This window comes from Oncorhynchus keta, chromosome 4, assembly GCF_023373465.1.
Source record: "Oncorhynchus keta strain PuntledgeMale-10-30-2019 chromosome 4, Oket_V2, whole genome shotgun sequence".
Taxonomy (NCBI): Eukaryota; Metazoa; Chordata; class Actinopteri; order Salmoniformes; family Salmonidae; genus Oncorhynchus; species Oncorhynchus keta.
Window position 1 is genome coordinate 7,913,034 of NC_068424.1, and position 17,072 is coordinate 7,930,105.

General features: G+C 39.7%; 1 protein-coding gene across 1 annotated transcript in view; it reads right to left on the bottom strand.

Annotated features, from left to right (window-relative positions):
- LOC118382292 (collagen alpha-1(XI) chain-like) overlaps window positions 1-17,072 on the bottom strand; it is a 232,488-nt gene that overhangs the window by 22,741 nt on the left and 192,675 nt on the right. Inside the window, 5 exon segments of the mRNA XM_052498236.1 lie at window positions 64-117; window positions 10,461-10,514; window positions 13,517-13,570; window positions 13,818-13,871; window positions 14,230-14,337. Of these exon segments, the coding sequence (XP_052354196.1) occupies window positions 64-117; window positions 10,461-10,514; window positions 13,517-13,570; window positions 13,818-13,871; window positions 14,230-14,337 (324 nt within the window).

The following is a 17,072-nucleotide window of genomic DNA, read 5'->3' on the forward strand; positions in this document are numbered from 1 at the left end:
GCTTGCTGTGGAGTCTGGAGATCCTGAGGCTGCTCTCTGGGCCGAATTGATTTTGTAGGTTACCTTGGTGCCCTTCTCTCCTTGTCTACCCTCTGTACCGGCAGATCCTGGGGGGCCCTGAGGAAGACGAGAAGACACGCTTTAGTATCACACAGCATTGGTTTTGTATGTGTGTGTGTGTGTGTGTGTGTGTGCATGCATGCGCATGAATAATGTCCATGTGTGTTGTCGTGGAAAATTATAAGATTATACTATAGTCTTTGTATTGCATTAGAATGATTGTTTTATTCGACAGAATAGAGTATTCTGTTAACTATCGTGTGTGTGCGTTCCACTTAGGATGGGCCTCTATGAGATAGCACGGACAGAGGAGATTTACAATGCCTTTGGGTAATAAAGCCTAAAGAGCATTCCAGATAACATGAGGTAATGATTTTGTGCTATACCGTACCAGGGTGAGACGGGTCCCAGTTTGGAGTAGGAGGGGGCCAGACACTGGTCTTTACAATGAGAACTGTTGACACAGCAGTAACTCTCTGCTATGTTTTATAGCTATCTTTCATACAAATCTTAACCTATGTGAACTGTTCCTAAGATCTGTGGTTCGTCATGTAAGTTGAGAAGGGTCTTGGCTGTAAAAGATCTTTGTACTTTTCTGGTGGTACTTTTCATTGGTTCATTAGAGATAGAGCATCATTGAAAGTCAAAAAGCTCTTAATAAAAAGAATACGCTTTTTTTCTCCCCAATTTCATGGTATCCAATTGTTTAGTAGCTACTATCTTGTCTCATCGCTGCAACTCCCATACGGGCTCGGGAGAGACGATTCTTAACACAGCGCGCATCCAACCCAGAAGCCAGCCACACCAATGTGTTGGAGGAAACACAGTGCACCTGGCAACCTTGGTTAGCACGCACTGCGCCCGGCCTGCCACAGGAGTCCCTGGTGCGCGATGAGACAAGGATATCCCTACCGGCCAAACCCTCCCTAACAACGCTAGGCCAATTGTGCTTAGCCCCACAGACCTCCCGGTCGCGGCCGGTTACGACAGAGCCTGGGCACGAACCCAAAGTCTGTGGTGGCACAGCTGGCGCTGCAGTACAGCACCCTTAACCACTGCACCACCCAGGAGGCCCAAAAGATTAAGTTTAAGTGTAACTCTGACTGGTGTGTAGTTTGTAACTCTCCTCATTTGGTAAAGAATAGAAAAATGCCACCACAGTGTTTGTTTATTAGTGTGTTCATGTCTGCAGTAAACAACAACATTGTGAGGGCAGTAATTCAGGTCAGTGTTTGTTTATTAGTCTGTTCATGTCTGCAGTAAACAACAACATTGTGAGGGCAGTAATTGTAACAAATCGTTACGGTGAAATACAGCCGTTGGATATCAATCAAACGCACCAGTAAGAACCCAGAGTTGAGTACTGAGGAAATGAGAAGTTGCTTGAACAAACGTTTGTCTACTTGAAGATAAAAAATGTCTGCAGTAAACCAACATTGTGAGAAATAGAGACATAGTCTGCAGTAAACAACAACATTGTGAGGGCAGTAATTCAGGTCAGTGTTTGTTTATAGTAATATTGACATTTTAGTCCTTTTGTTTAACAGATGCTCTTATCCAGAGCGTACAACATTGTGAGTGCATATATTTTTGACACTGGTCCTGCAGTAAAGGAATTGAACCCAAAACCAGGCAGTGTTTGTTTATTGCCATGCTGTTACCATCTGAGTCACACAGGACCATACCAAAACCTCTAAAATATTTCATTCCTGAATTAGGGTTTGAAAATGACAGTTATAAATCCATTAACCAGTTCATATCTAGTAGTTTCAGTATTCCCTCCGAAAACATCTTCATTCAATCCAACACGGTTGAAAACCAGAGTCTTGAGCAAATCTCCTTGAAAAGTAACACCTCAATCTACCCACAAATTTGCAAAGAAAATCTGTTTGACTGAACGGAGTGTGGACATGCTTCATACCCATATAACAGAACTGCTTACACACACACACATATCAATCAAACGCACCAGTAAGAACCCAGAGTTGAGTACTGAGGAAATGAGAAGTTGCTTGAACAAACGTTTGTCTACTTGAAGATAAAAAAAATAAACCTAGAAATAGAGACATAGAGACATAGTAATATTGACATTTTAGTCCTTCAAACAGATGCTCTTATCCAGAGCGTACAATAGTGAGTGCATATATTTTTGACACTGGTCCCCACGAAGGAATTGAACCCAAAACCACAGGCGTTGCAGGCCATGCTTCTCTCTGATCAGGACCATGGGAAAACCTCTGTATTTTTGACCTGAATTCCTGAAAATGACAGTTATAAATCCATTAACAGTTCATATCTAGTAGTTTCAGTATTCCCTCCGAAGACATCTTCATGGGAAATCCAGATGGTTGAAAACCAGAGTCTGTGCAAATCTCCTTGACTGAGTTCCCTCAATGTAGAGATGACAGCAGAAAATCTGGCTGTGTGTGGACATGAGTTCCCATATAACAGAGATGACAGCAGGGCTGTGTGTTGTGACACAGTTCCACACACAGAGATGACAGCAGGGCTGTGTGTTTTGTTGACTTAGAGATGTCCACAGGGCTGTGTGTTTTGACACATTTAGACATGCAATAGGGCTGTGTGTTTTGACTGATTTAGTTCCAATGGGGCACACACACATGACAGCAGGGCTGTGTGTTTTGATGATTTAGAGATGTGGCCAGCCGGGCTGTGTGTTTTGACTGATTTAGAGATATGGCCAATAGGGCTGTGTGTTTTGAGGCACTGATTTAGAGATGGGCCAATAGGGCTGTGTGTTTTGACTGATTTAGAGATGACAGCCAATAGGGCTGTGTGTTTTGACTGATTTAGAGATATGGCCAATAGGGCTGTGTGTTTTGACTGATTTAGAGATGTGGCCAATAGGGCTGTGTGTTTTGACTGATTTAGAGATGACAGCAGGGCTGTGTGTTGTGACTGAGTTCCTGTGTAGAGATGACAGCAGGGCTGTGTGTTTTGACTGAGTCCCTGTGTAGAGATGACAGCAGGGCTGTGTGTTGTGACTGAGTCCCTGTGTAGAGATGACAGCAGGGCTGTGTGTTTTGATTGATTTAGAGATATGGCCAATAGGGCTGTGTGTTTTGACTGATTTAGAGATGTGGCCAATAGGGCTGTGTGTTTTGACTGATTTAGAGATGTGGCCAATAGGGCTGTGTGTTTTGACTGATTTAGAGATATGGCCAATAGGGCTGTGTGTTTTGACTGATTTAGAGATGTGGCCAATAGGGCTGTGTGTTTTGATTGATTTAGAGATGTGGCCAATAGGGCTGTGTGTTTTGATTGATTTAGAGATATGGCCAATAGGGCTGTGTGTTTTGACTGATTTAGAGATGTGGCCAATAGGGCTGTGTGTTTTGATTGATTTAGAGATGTGGCCAATAGGGCTGTGTGTTTTGACTGATTTAGAGATGTGGCCAATAGGGCTGTGTGTTTTGACTGATTTAGAGATATGGCCAATAGGGCTGTGTGTTTTGATTGGTTTAGAGATATGGCCAATAGGGCTGTGTGTTTTGACTGATTTAGAGATATGGCCAATAGGGCTGCATTGGCTTTGTTTCTCTGCTTTCACCCTCACTCGAGTTGTGAGCGATAGGCCAACATGATGCTACTTCTGTTAACCCAAACTGCTGACTACCTACTGTAGTTGTCCCTACTCTTCCAACCATATTCTGTTAACACCAAACTGCTGACTACCTACTGTAGTTGTCCCTACTCTTCCAACCATATTCTGTTAACACCAAACTGCTGACTACCTACTGTAGTTGTCCCTATTCTTCCAACCATATTCTGTTAACACCAAACTGCTGACTACCTACTGTAGTTGTCCAACTCTTCCAACCATATGAAATAATATTGGGAATATTTGTGATCTGTTTGTTTTCTTGTCTTGGGGTAATATAAATACAACAGCAGTCTAAAAACAAATGAACTACTCTAAACTGTAAATGGCATGTCTTTCCAGATGAATATCTATATTGAGACAAATATCAAACCTTTAAGATAAAAATAAATGAGATTGAAATAACTAAAGAATGTCTCTGGTGCTAAATGGATTTAGACAGTACCCGAAGGAGCTGGAGAGAGATTTCAGCTTCATTTCAAATTGCTATTGGTAAACTGCTGAGGAAGTAAAAACACCCTGCAACGTTAAATGCAAAACAACTCTACCCCCAAATTACTGATTCAGGGGAGCAGAATGCCTGGGAGTTGCAGAAATCGTTCTGGGTAAACATTTTTTGGGGGGATGCAGATAAAATACCTATGATGATGAAATAGCCATTTTCCTAAAATAATCCCTTGGCCATTAGGAGCTGCATGTTAATATGATGCTAAATACTATGAATATAAATTCTGTCGAGCACATTGCAAAAGCAATTGGCTGTTTTTGTGTCTGTTGTAAATTGCAGCTATTTGAGCTATTGGCCTGTGTCATGGCTGTTGCAGAAGATAGCTCGAGACAGCGATTTCTTTGAGAAATTGTGGGACAATAATTGCCACTTTTCTTTTAAAGAAAGAATTTAACATCCGTCAAAAAGGAAGTTCATGCACTATTTGGGATTCACTAATGTCGGGTGCTTTCAACTAATATTAGCCTACCATGAATGATGTTACACTTGATAAGTTCCCAGGGAAAGTCAAAGAGAATTTACAGTGCCTTTCAGAAGGTATTGAGACCCTTGACTTTTTCCACATTTTGTTATGTTACAGCCTTACTCCAAAATGTATTTAAAACAATAAATAATCGTCAATCTACACACAATACCCAATAATGACAAAGTGGTACTTTACTCTGTACTTTGTTGAAGCACCTTTGGTTGTGATTACAGCCTTGAGTGTTCTTGGGTATGACGCTACAAGCTTGGCACACCTGTATTTGGGGCTTTTCTCACATTCTTCTCTGCAGATCCTCTCAAGCTCTGTCAGGTTGGATGGGGAGCCTTACTGCACATGTATTTTCAGGTCTCTCCAGAGATGTTCAATCGGGTTTAAGTTCGGGCTCTGGCTCAGCCACTCAAGGACAATCAGAGACTTGTCCAGAAGCCACTCCTGCAATGTCTTGGCTGTGTGCTTAGGGTTGTTGTCCTGTAGCGAGGTGAACCTTCGTCCCCCAGTCTGAGGTCCTGAGCGCTCTGGAGCAGGTTTTCATCAAGGATCTCTCTGTACTTTGCTTTGTTCATCTTTCCCTCGATCCTGACTAGCCTCCCAGTCCCTGCCGCTGAAAAACATCCCCACAGCATGATGCTGCCACCATCATGCTTCACCGTAGGGATGGTGCCAGGTTTCCTCCAGATGTGACGCTTGGTATTCAGGCCAAAGAATTAAATCTTGGTTTCATCAGACCAGAAAATCTTGTTTCTCATGGTCTGAGAGTCTGTCTATAGGTGGCTTTTTGCAAACTCCAAGCGGGCTGTTATGTGCCTTTTACTGAGGAGTGGCTTCCGTCTGGCCACTCTACCATAAAGGCCTGATTGGTGGAGTGCTGCAGAGATGGTTGTCCTTCTGGAAGGTTCTCCTATCTCCACAGAGGAACTCTAAAGCTCTGTCAGAGTGACCATCAAGTTCTTGGTCACCTCCCTGACTAAGGCCCTTCTCCCCCTGATTGCTCAGTTTGGCCGGGCAACCAGATTTAGGAAGCGTCTTGGTGGTTCCAAACTTCTTCCATTTAAGAATGATGGAGACAACTGTGTTCTTGGAGACCTTCAATGCTACAGAGTTTTTTTGTACGCTTCCCCAGATCTGTTTCTCGTCACAATCCTGTCTCAGAGCTCCACGGACAATCCCTTCGACCTCATGGCTTAGTTTTGGGACCTTATATAACCTTATATGACCTTAGGTGTGTGCCTTTCCAAATCATGTCCAATCAATTGAATTTACCACAGGTGGACTCAATCAATTTGTAGAAACATCTCAATGATGATCAATGAAAAGAGGATGCACCTGAGCTCAACTTCGAGTTTCATAGCAAAGGGTCTGAATACTTATGTAAATAAGGTATTTCTGTTTTTTATTTTGTATACATTTGCAACAATGTCTAACGACCTGTTTTAACTTTGTCATTATGGGGTATTGTGTTTAGATTGCTGAGGATTTTATTTATTTTAATCAATTTTAGATTAAGACTAATGTAACAAAATCCCGAGAAGGTCAAGGGGTCTGAATACTTTCCGAAGGCACTGTACATGGTAGCAGCTTTATACAGTGAAATCAGACATAATGTTACTCTTTGGAAAAGGGTCATCATCATAACAAAATGTATTTTAATTTCAAGCTACATCTTTATCTTTGCCTCAGAGACCAACATTTCAGGAAAGTCAATTTTTTACCGGTGAACTGAGTTGGTGACGGCTGACCTGCCTCCGTAATGACATCTCACTACACTACAACCATACAATCTAATGTCACCCCAAGACATCTGAGAAATTACATCTCACTACACAACAACCATACAATCGTCAGGTAGCCTAGTGGTTAGAGTGTTGGGTCAATTACTGGCTCGAATCCCTGAGCTGACAAGATAAAAAGATGTTGTTCTGCCCCTGAGCAAGGCAGTTAACCCACTGTTCCCCACTGGGTGCTGTGGATGTCGATTATGGCAGCCCCCCCTGCACCTCTCTGATTCAGATCGGTTGGGTTAAATGGAGAAGACACATTTCAGTTGAAGACATTCAGTTGTAGATTCCTGTAGACAAGCCCCGAGGAGGGACAGATAGATATCTCTGTCCTGAAAATACCCATCATACCCTCTCTGTTCTTCTAGCATTATTCCATGGCTGTCAGTCAAAGTAGCCCAGATCAACATTGTGCCAGGGGAGATTTTGCTCTCTCTCTAGACAGTAAATTCGTTTTGGGCCTGGTGCTTTTTTTCCTCACAGAGAAAAGAAAACAGAAGCAACAGTATTTCACAAAGCATGCCATGACTATGAAATTTACCACTTCAAATGAGTGGATTTGGCTATTTCAGCTACACCGGTTGCAGACGGGAGTCTAAAATCTAGCACACAGCCATGCAATCTCCATAGTCACATTGGCAATAGAATGGCCTTATTGAAGAGCTCAATGACTTTCAACGTGGCATGGTCATAGGATGCCACATTTCCAACAAAGTCAGTTAGTCAAATTTCTGCCCTACTGGAGCTGCCCCGGTCAACTGTAAGTGCTCTTACTGTGAAGTGGAAACGTCTAGGAGCAACAACGGCTCAGCTGTGAAGTGGTAGGCCACACAAGCTCACAGAACGGGACCGGCGAGTGCCGAAGCACGAAGCGCGTAAAAATGATCTGTCCTCGGTTGCAACACTCACTAGCAAATTCGAAAATGCCTCTGGAAGCAACGTCAGCACAAGAACTGTTTGTCTGGAGCTTTACGGGTTTCCATGGCTGAGCAGCCGCACACAAGCCTAAGATCACTATATGTAATGCGAGCAAGAGGGGTGTAAAGGTTGCCGCCATTGGACTCTGGAGCAACAGAAACACGTTCACCCGAAGTGATGAATCACGCTTCACCATCTGGCAGTATGACAGATTTGTACCTTGTCAGCTCGGGGGTTTGAACTTGCAACCTTCCGGTTACTAGTCCAACGCTCTAACCACTAGGCTACCCTGCCGCCCCAAAGTGAAGTGATGAATCACGCTTCACCATCTGGCAGTACAACAGATGAATCTGGGTTTTTCGGATGCGAGGAGAACGCTACCCGTCCCAATGCATAGTGCCAACTGTAAAGTTGGGTGGAGGAGGAATAATGGTCTGGGGCTGTTTTACATGGTTCGGACTAGGCCCCTTGACATTCTAGGCGATTCTGTGCTTACAACTTTGTTGCAACAGTTTGGGGAAGGCCCTGTTTCAGCATGACAATGCCCCTGTGCACAAAGCGAGGTCCATATATAAATGGATTGTCGAGATCGGTGTGGAAGAACTTGACTGGCCTGACCTCAACCCCATCGAACACTTTTGGGTCCTAATCGCCCAACATCAGTGCCCAGCCTTACTAATATTCTTGTGGCTGTATGGAAGCAAGTCCTCGCAGCAATGTTCCAACATCAATTGGAAAGCCTTCCCAGAAGAGTGGAGGCTGTTATAGCAGCAATGTTCCAACATCAATTGGAAAGCCTTCCCAGAAGAGTGGAGGCTGTTATAGCAGCAAAGGGGGGAACAACTCCATATTGATTCCCATGATATTGGAATGAGATGTTCGATGAGCAGGGATCCACATACTTTTGGTCATGTAGTGTAGTCTTTAAATTCCACATAGAGACAGCTCAGTGGGCTTTGAGATATCTTTCATTTCCATGTAGAGACGGCTCAGTAGCTCTGACCCTGCAAATCCCAAATTGTTTTTCCTCACCCACTTTTGATAATAATGAATCATTCAGACTTCTCCGGGTGGGGGTGGGGGGTGGGGGTATTGTTACAGAGTTTTAATGGATTGTTTAGGGTAAAGAATTCTCACCTGATGACTCTAATCAACAATGACTGGGTGCATTTCTATGTCTGGTTTAACCATAAGATGAATACAATGCATAGAACTGTGTGTCTATAGGTGTTGGATATGGGACAATGGGACTCGGTCAAAACATCTAGGCCAAAATGGGATCAATGAGTTACCATTAAATCAAATCAAATCCAAATTGTATTAGTCACATGCGCCGAATACAACAGGGAAACGCTTACTTACAAGCCCCTAACCAACATTGCTTGTTATGGCTGGGGGCAGTATTGAGTAGCTTGGATGAATAAGGTGCCCAGAGTAAACTGTCTGCTACTCAGGCCCAGTTGCTAATATATGCATATTATTAGAAGTTTCTAAAACTGTTTGAATGATGTCTGTGAGTATAACAGAACTCATATGGCAGGCAAAAACCTGAGAAGAAAAATCCAACCAGGAAGTGGGAAATCTGAGGATTGTCGTTTTTCAACTCATTGCCTATCGAATATACAGTGTCTATGGGGTCATAATGCACTTCCTAAGGCATTCACTAGATGTCAATAGTCTTTAGAACCTAGTTTGATGCTTCTACTGTGAAGGAGGGGGGAATGGGAGCTGAATGAGTCAGTGGTCTGTCAGAGTGGCATGAGCTGGTCACGCGCATTCACGTGAGAGTTAGCTTGCGTTCCATTGCAATTCTACAGACAAAGGAATTCTCCGGTTGGAACATTATTGAATATGTATGTTAAAAACATCCTAAAGATTGATTCTATATTTCGTTTGACATGTTTCTATGGACTGTAACGGAACTTTTGACTTTTCGTCTGGCCTGCACGTCATGAATTTGGGTTACTGGGCTAAACGCGTGAACAAAAAGGAGGTATTTGGACATAAATGATGGACTTTATCGAACAAATCAAACATTTATTGTGGAACTGGGATTCCTGGGAGTGCATTATGATGAAGATCATCAAAGGTAAGTGAATATTTATAATGTTATTTCTGACTTCTATTGACTCCACAACATGGCGGATATCTGTATGGCTTGATTTGTTATCTGAGCGCTGTACTCATATTATTGCATGGTGTGCTTTTTCAGTAAAGCTTTTTTGAAATCTGACGCAGCGGTTGCATTAACGAGAAGTGTATCTATAATTCCCTGTATAATAGTTATATCTTTTATCAATGTTTATTATGAGTATTTCTGTAAATTGATGTGGCTCTCTGCAAAATCACCGGATGTTTTGGAACTACTGAACATAGCGCGCCAATGTAAACTCAAACAAAACCATTTTTGTATATAAATATGAACTTTATCGAACAAAACATACATGTATTGTGTAACATGAAGTCCTATGAGTGTCATCTGATGAAGTTCATCAAAGGTTAGTGATTCATTTTATCTCTATTTCTGCTTTTTGTGTTTTTCTGTGACTAGGTGCAGACCTAACATAATCGTTTCGTGTGCTTTCGTCATAAAGCCTTTTTGAAATCAGACACTGTGGTGGGATTTACATCAAGTTTATCTTTAAAATGGTGTTGGCGCCCTGCACTTTCACTGGCTGTTGTCATATCGATCCCGTTAGCGGGATTCAAGGCATAAGAAGTAAAAAAATAAATATGAATAAGAAATAAAAGTAACAAGTACTTAAAGAGCTGCGGTAAAATAACAATAGCGAGACTATATATAGGGAGGTACCGGTACAGAGTCAATGTACGGGGGGCACCGGTTAGTCGAGGTAATTGAGGTAATATGTAAATGTAGGTAGAGTTTTTAAAATTATAGATGTATAGATAATCACAACAGAGAGTGGTAGCAGTGTAAAAGGGAGGGGGAGCAAATGCAAATAGTAAAAACACAATATAACGTACTATATTGTTCAATCTTTTATCTGATATGGGTCAAAGTGATATTGACGTCTGTGGTGTGTTGGTTGTGATGATGATGAACACGATGATGAAAATGCTTAGACCTACTCTTTTGCCGGGAGGACCAGGCGGACCAGATTCACCAGATGGACCAGGGGGACCCTAGAGGACAGAAGACGTACAAAATAGAAGAAGAGTCGAGGAACGAGAGTTAGGAGTCTTTGCAAAAAAATGAACACAGTCTGTTGTGAATAAAGGTATATTAACGTGATGTAGAGGATTAGTATTTGAAATCTGCAATGGATTGTCCAATATCCTAACAAATAGAGAACTATGTGACCACATATTGACATTAGACAGGTATGAATTGTAAAAGGTTTAACTGATATCTACGAGTGGAGTAAGACAGTCTGAAATATCGCGTCGGTTTTCAGAATCAGCTTCATCCAATTATCTCAAAGTTAATTAGATGCAATCGCAGCACATTTCGGTTTTCTTAACCAAATATTTGAACAACACAAATGAGAAAGTGGAGAATACAACTCTTGAGCAGATAGGAATTAACAGAATTATTCAACTGCGTAATTTGGTTTATAGTGGAAATCTCCATTGTTATTTCAGGGAATTAAAAAATATTTTAAAGTTGAACTTCACTGAAACATTACAAAACCTTATTTTACTTCAAAATACCTTACTCTGATACCACAAACTTTATATAATACCTAACACTTTATACAATACCTTACTCTGATACCACAAACTTTATATAATACCTAACACTTTATACAATACCTTACTCTGATACCACAAACTTTATATAATACCTAACACTTTATACAATACCTTACTCTGATACCTTACACAATACCTTACTCTGATACCACAAACTTTATATAATACCTAACACTTTACACAATACCTTAATCTGATACCACAAACTTTATATAATACCTAACACTTTATACAATACTTTACTCTGATACCTTACACAATACCTTACTCTGATACCTTACACAATACCTTACTCTGATACCAAACTTTATGTAATACCTAACACTTTATACAATACCTTACTCTGATACCTTATACTCTATACAATACCTTACTCTGATACCTTATACTCTATAGAATACCTTACTCTGATACCTTATACTTTATATAATATCGAACACTTTACATAATACCTTACTCTAATACCTTATACTCTATACAATACCTTACTCTAATACCTTATACTCTATACAATACCTTACCCTAATACCTTATACTCTATACAATACCTTACTCTAATACCTTATACTCTATACAATACCTTACTCTGATACCGTATACTCTATACAATACCTTACTCTAATACCTTATACTCTATACAATACCTTACACTGATACCTTATACTCTATACAATACCTTACTCTGATACCTTACTCTAATACCTTATACTCTATATAATACCTTACTCTAATACCTTATACTCTATATAATACCTAACACTTTATATAATACCTTATACTTTATATAATACCTTACTCTGATACCTTATACTTTATATAATACCTTATACTCTATACAATACCTTACTCTAATACCTTATACTCTATACAATACCTTACTCTGATACCGTATACTCTATACAATACCTTACTCTAATACCTTATACTCTATACAATACCTTACTCTAATACCTTATACTCTATACAATACCTTACTCTGATACCTTACTCTAATACCTTATACTCTATATAATACCTTACTCTGATACCTTATACTTTATATAATACCTTACTCTAATACCTTATACTCTATATAATACCTAACACTTTATATAATACCTTATACTTTATATAATACCTTACTCTGATACCTTATACTTTATATAATACCTTATACTTTATATAATACCTTACTCTGATACCTTATACTCTATACAATACCTTACTCTAATACCTTACACTCTATATAATACCTTACTCTGATACCGTATACTCTATACAATACCTTACTCTGATACCTTATACTCTATATAATACCTTACTCTAATACCTTATACTCTATATAATACCTTACTCTAATACCTTATACTCTATATAATACCAAACACTTTATACATTACCTTACTCTAATACCTTACACTTTATATAATACCTTACTCTGATACCTTATACTCTATATAATACCTAACACTTTATATAATACCTTACTCTGATACATTATACTCTATATAATACCTTACTCTGATACCTTACACTTTACCTTACTCTGACACCTTACACTTTACCTTACTCTGACACCTTACACTTTACCTTACTCTGATACCTTATACTTTATATAGTACCTTACTCTGATACCTTATAACTTATACTTTATATAATACCTTACTCTAATACCTTACACTTTACATAATACCTTACTCTGATACCTTATACTCTATATAATACCTTACTCTGATACCTTACACTTTACCTTACTCTGACACCTTACACTTTACCTTACTCTGATACCTTACACTGAGACTTTACTCTTTACCTTACCCTGATACCTTATACTCTATATAATACCTTACTCTGATACGGTACACTTTACCTTACTCTGATACCTTACATAATAGCTTACATAATACCTTACTTTGATACCTTACATATTACATTACTCTGAGGCAAACACACACACAAACAAGAACTCATTCCAAATGCTAAGAGTAAAAACAGTTTTCTTCGATTTCCCAGCACTTGTAAATCTATTTACATTCGTAAAAGTTAATACACACTGATATTCACACAGTCACACCCGAACAAAGGCTTAAATAATCAGATTTGCTGTTCAGATTTCTAAACAAATATTATTAAGAAATCTGTACATACTGTTACTCATATACCAGATCTGAAGAAGAAAATTGTATGACTCACTGTTTTCTATTGCAGGTACTTATTCACAAATGCAAGCTTATGGTAATGTATTACAGGCAAAGCACACAGGGGGTTGTATCGGTTATGTTGAATAGGATATGCGAGGCTATTCATATATAGACGATTAGGACAGACTAATGGCAAATGGTGATGGTAATGCACTCATACAGTCACCCACTCTACCGTGCTGCAAATTGGAATTCAGAGCTGTGTAAAATGGTTGATTTTGTGTTTATAATATTTATGACATATGGACTTACAGTTTGACCAGATTCACCATCCTCTCCTTTCTCTCCTGCAGAGCCATCAGTTCCCTAGAGAGAGAGAAGCAACACGAACGTGTACATGTGAGATGGGTCACCACGATCTGATTCCATTACAAATGACCATTCCTGGTAGCAGTTGGGAGTCACTGCGCACATACAGTGCACACTATACGCATGGAAGGGCGTTACAGTCTGACTGACAGTGATGGCATCTAATAATAACACTGGTATCTTTACAGCCGAATTAGTTGAATAATAATAACATTAAGGCATGAATCAAAGACGTGATGCTCACAGCAACACCAGCTTCACCCGGTGGACCAGGATCTCCAGGGAAACCAACCGGACCCTGGAGAGACAAGGAACAAAAAATATTTTAAAAAAAGTATATAGATATATTTTATTATATTACACAATATTACAATATTCAACCTAAGAGGCCAAGGAACAATATATTGTTTGTGCCTAATGACTGTTGTAAATCTGATGATGAGAGGTTTAGCTGTCCCCCCACCTACCCCCCCCAACCATATCAACTGTCAATGGCACTTTGTGTAAAACTTGGCTCCTACATTCTACAAACAGTAATGTCAGCAAAGCACTCGCCACAGTTCACTACTCTATTGAAAAAGACAAGATGTCTTAAAAACATGTCTGTGGTTCTATCACTGAGAGCTGATGTCTTATGGGAGTAGAGAGTGACTTACTGGATTTCCCTTGGGTCCATCATCTCCAGGGGGTCCTTTGGCGCCTGCGGGTCCGGAAGCTCCAGGTGGTCCTGCCTCTCCTTTGTCTCCTCTCTCGCCTTCAGGTCCCTGTAGAGAACAACAGATGGCATCAATATTAATTTAGGTCCCTGTAGAGAACAACAGATGGCATCAATATTAATTTAGGTCCCTGTAGAGAACAACAGATGGCATCAATATTCATTTAGGTCTCTGTAGAGAACAACAGATGGCATCAATATTAATTTAGGTCTCTGTAGAGAACAACAGATGGCATCAATATTCATTTAGGTCTCTGTAGAGAACAACAGATGGCATCAATATTAATTTAGGTCCCTGTAGAGAACAACAAATGGCATCAATATTCATTTAGGTCCCTGTAGAGAACAACAAATGGCATCAATATTCATTTAGGTCCCTGTAGAGAACAACAAATGGCATCAATATTCATTTAGGTCCCTGTAGAGAACAACAAATGGCATCAATATTCATTTAGGTCTCTGTAGAGAACAACAGATGGCATCAATATTCATTTAGGTCCCTGTAGAGAACAACAAATGGCATCAATATTCATTTAGGTCCCTGTAGAGAACAACAAATGGCATCAATATTCATTTAGGTCTCTGTAGAGAACAACAGATGGCATCAATATTCATTTAGGTCTCTGTAGAGAACAACAGATGGCATCAATATTCATTTAGGTCTCTGTAGAGAACAACAAATGGCATCAATATTCATTTAGGTCCCTGTAGAGAACAACAAATGGCATCAATATTCATTTAGGTCTCTGTAGAGAACAACAGATGGCATCAAAATTCATTTAGGTCCCTGTAGAGAACAACAAATGGCATCAATATTCATTTAGGTCCCTGTAGAGAACAACAGATGGCATCAATATTCATTTAGGTCTCTGTAGAGAACAACAAATGGCATCAATATTCATTTAGGTCCCTGTAGAGAACAACAAATGGCATCAATATTCATTTAGGTCTCTGTAGAGAACAACAGATGGCATCAATATTCATTTAGGTCCCTGTAGAGAACAACAAATGGCATCAAGATTCATTTAGGTCTCTGTAGAGAACAACAGATGGCATCAATATTCATTTAGGTCCCTGTAGAGAACAACAGATGGCATCAATATTCATTTAGGTCCCTGTAGAGAACAACAAATGGCATCAATATTCATTTAGGTCTCTGTAGAGAACAACAGATGGCATCAATATTCATTTAGGTCCCTGTAGAGAACAACAAATGGCATCAATATTCATTTAGGTCCCTGTAGAGAACAACAGATGGCATCAATATTCATTTAGGTCTCTGTAGAGAACAACAAATGGCATCAATATTCATTTAGGTCCCTGTAGAGAACAACAAATGGCATCAATATTCATTTAGGTCCCTGTAGAGAACAACAAATGGCATCAATATTCATTTAGGTCTCTGTAGAGAACAACAAATGGCATCAATATTCATTTAGGTCCCTGTAGAGAACAACAAATGGCATCAATATTCATTTAGGTCTCTGTAGAGAACAACAAATGGCATCAATATTTGTTCAGGTCTCTGTAGAGAACAACAGATGGCATCAATATTCATTTAGGTCCCTGTAGAGAACAACAAATGGCATCAATATTCATTTAGGTCCCTGTAGAGAACAACAGATGGCATCAATATTCATTTAGGTCACTGTAGAGAACAACAAATGGCATCAAGATTCATTTAGGTCCCTGTAGAGAACAACAGGTGGCATCAATATTCATTTAGGTCCCTGTAGAGAACAACAGATGGCATCAATATTCATTTAGGTCCCTGTAGAGAACAACAGATGGCATCAATATTCATTTAGGTCCCTGTAGAGAACAACAGATGGCATCAATATTCATTTAGGTCCCTGTAGAGAACAACAGATGGCATCAATATTCATTTAGGTCTCTGTAGAGAACAACAGATGGCATCAATATTCATTTAGGTCCCTGTAGAGAACAACAAATGGCATCAATATTCATTTAGGTCCCTGTAGAGAACAACAAATGGCATCAATATTCATTTAGGTCCCTGTAGAGAACAACAGGTGGCATCAATATTCATTTAGGTCCCTGTAGAGAACAACAAATGGCATCAATATTCATTTAGGTCCCTGTAGAGAACAACAGGTGGCATCAATATTCATTTAGGTCTCCGTAGAGAACAACAGATGGCATCAATATTCATTTAGGTCTCTGTAGAGAACAACAAATGGCATCAATATTCATTTAGGTCTCTGTAGAGAACAACAGATGGCATCAATATTCATTTAGGTCCCTGTAGAGAACAACAAATGGCATCAATATTCATTTAGGTCTCTGTAGAGAACAACAGATGGCATCAATATTCATTTAGGTCCCTGTAGAGAACAACAAATGGCATCAATATTCATTTAGGTCTCTGTAGAGAACAACAGATGGCATCAATATTCATTTAGGTCTCTGTAGAGAACAACAGATGGCATCAATATTCATTTAGGTCCCTGTAGAGAACAACAAATGGCATCAATATTCATTTAGGTCTCTGTAGAGAACAACAGGTGGCATCAATATTCATTTAGGTCCCTGTAGAGAACAACAAATGGCATCAATATTCATTTAGGTCTCTGTAGAGAACAACAGATGGCATCAATATTCATTTAGGTCCCTGTAGAGAACAACAAATGGCATCAATATTCATTTAGGTCCCTGTAGAGAACAACAGATGGCATCAATATTCATTTAGGTCCCTGTAGAGAACAACAGGTGGCATCAAGATTCATTTAGGTCCCTGTAGAGAACAACAGGTGGCATCAATAT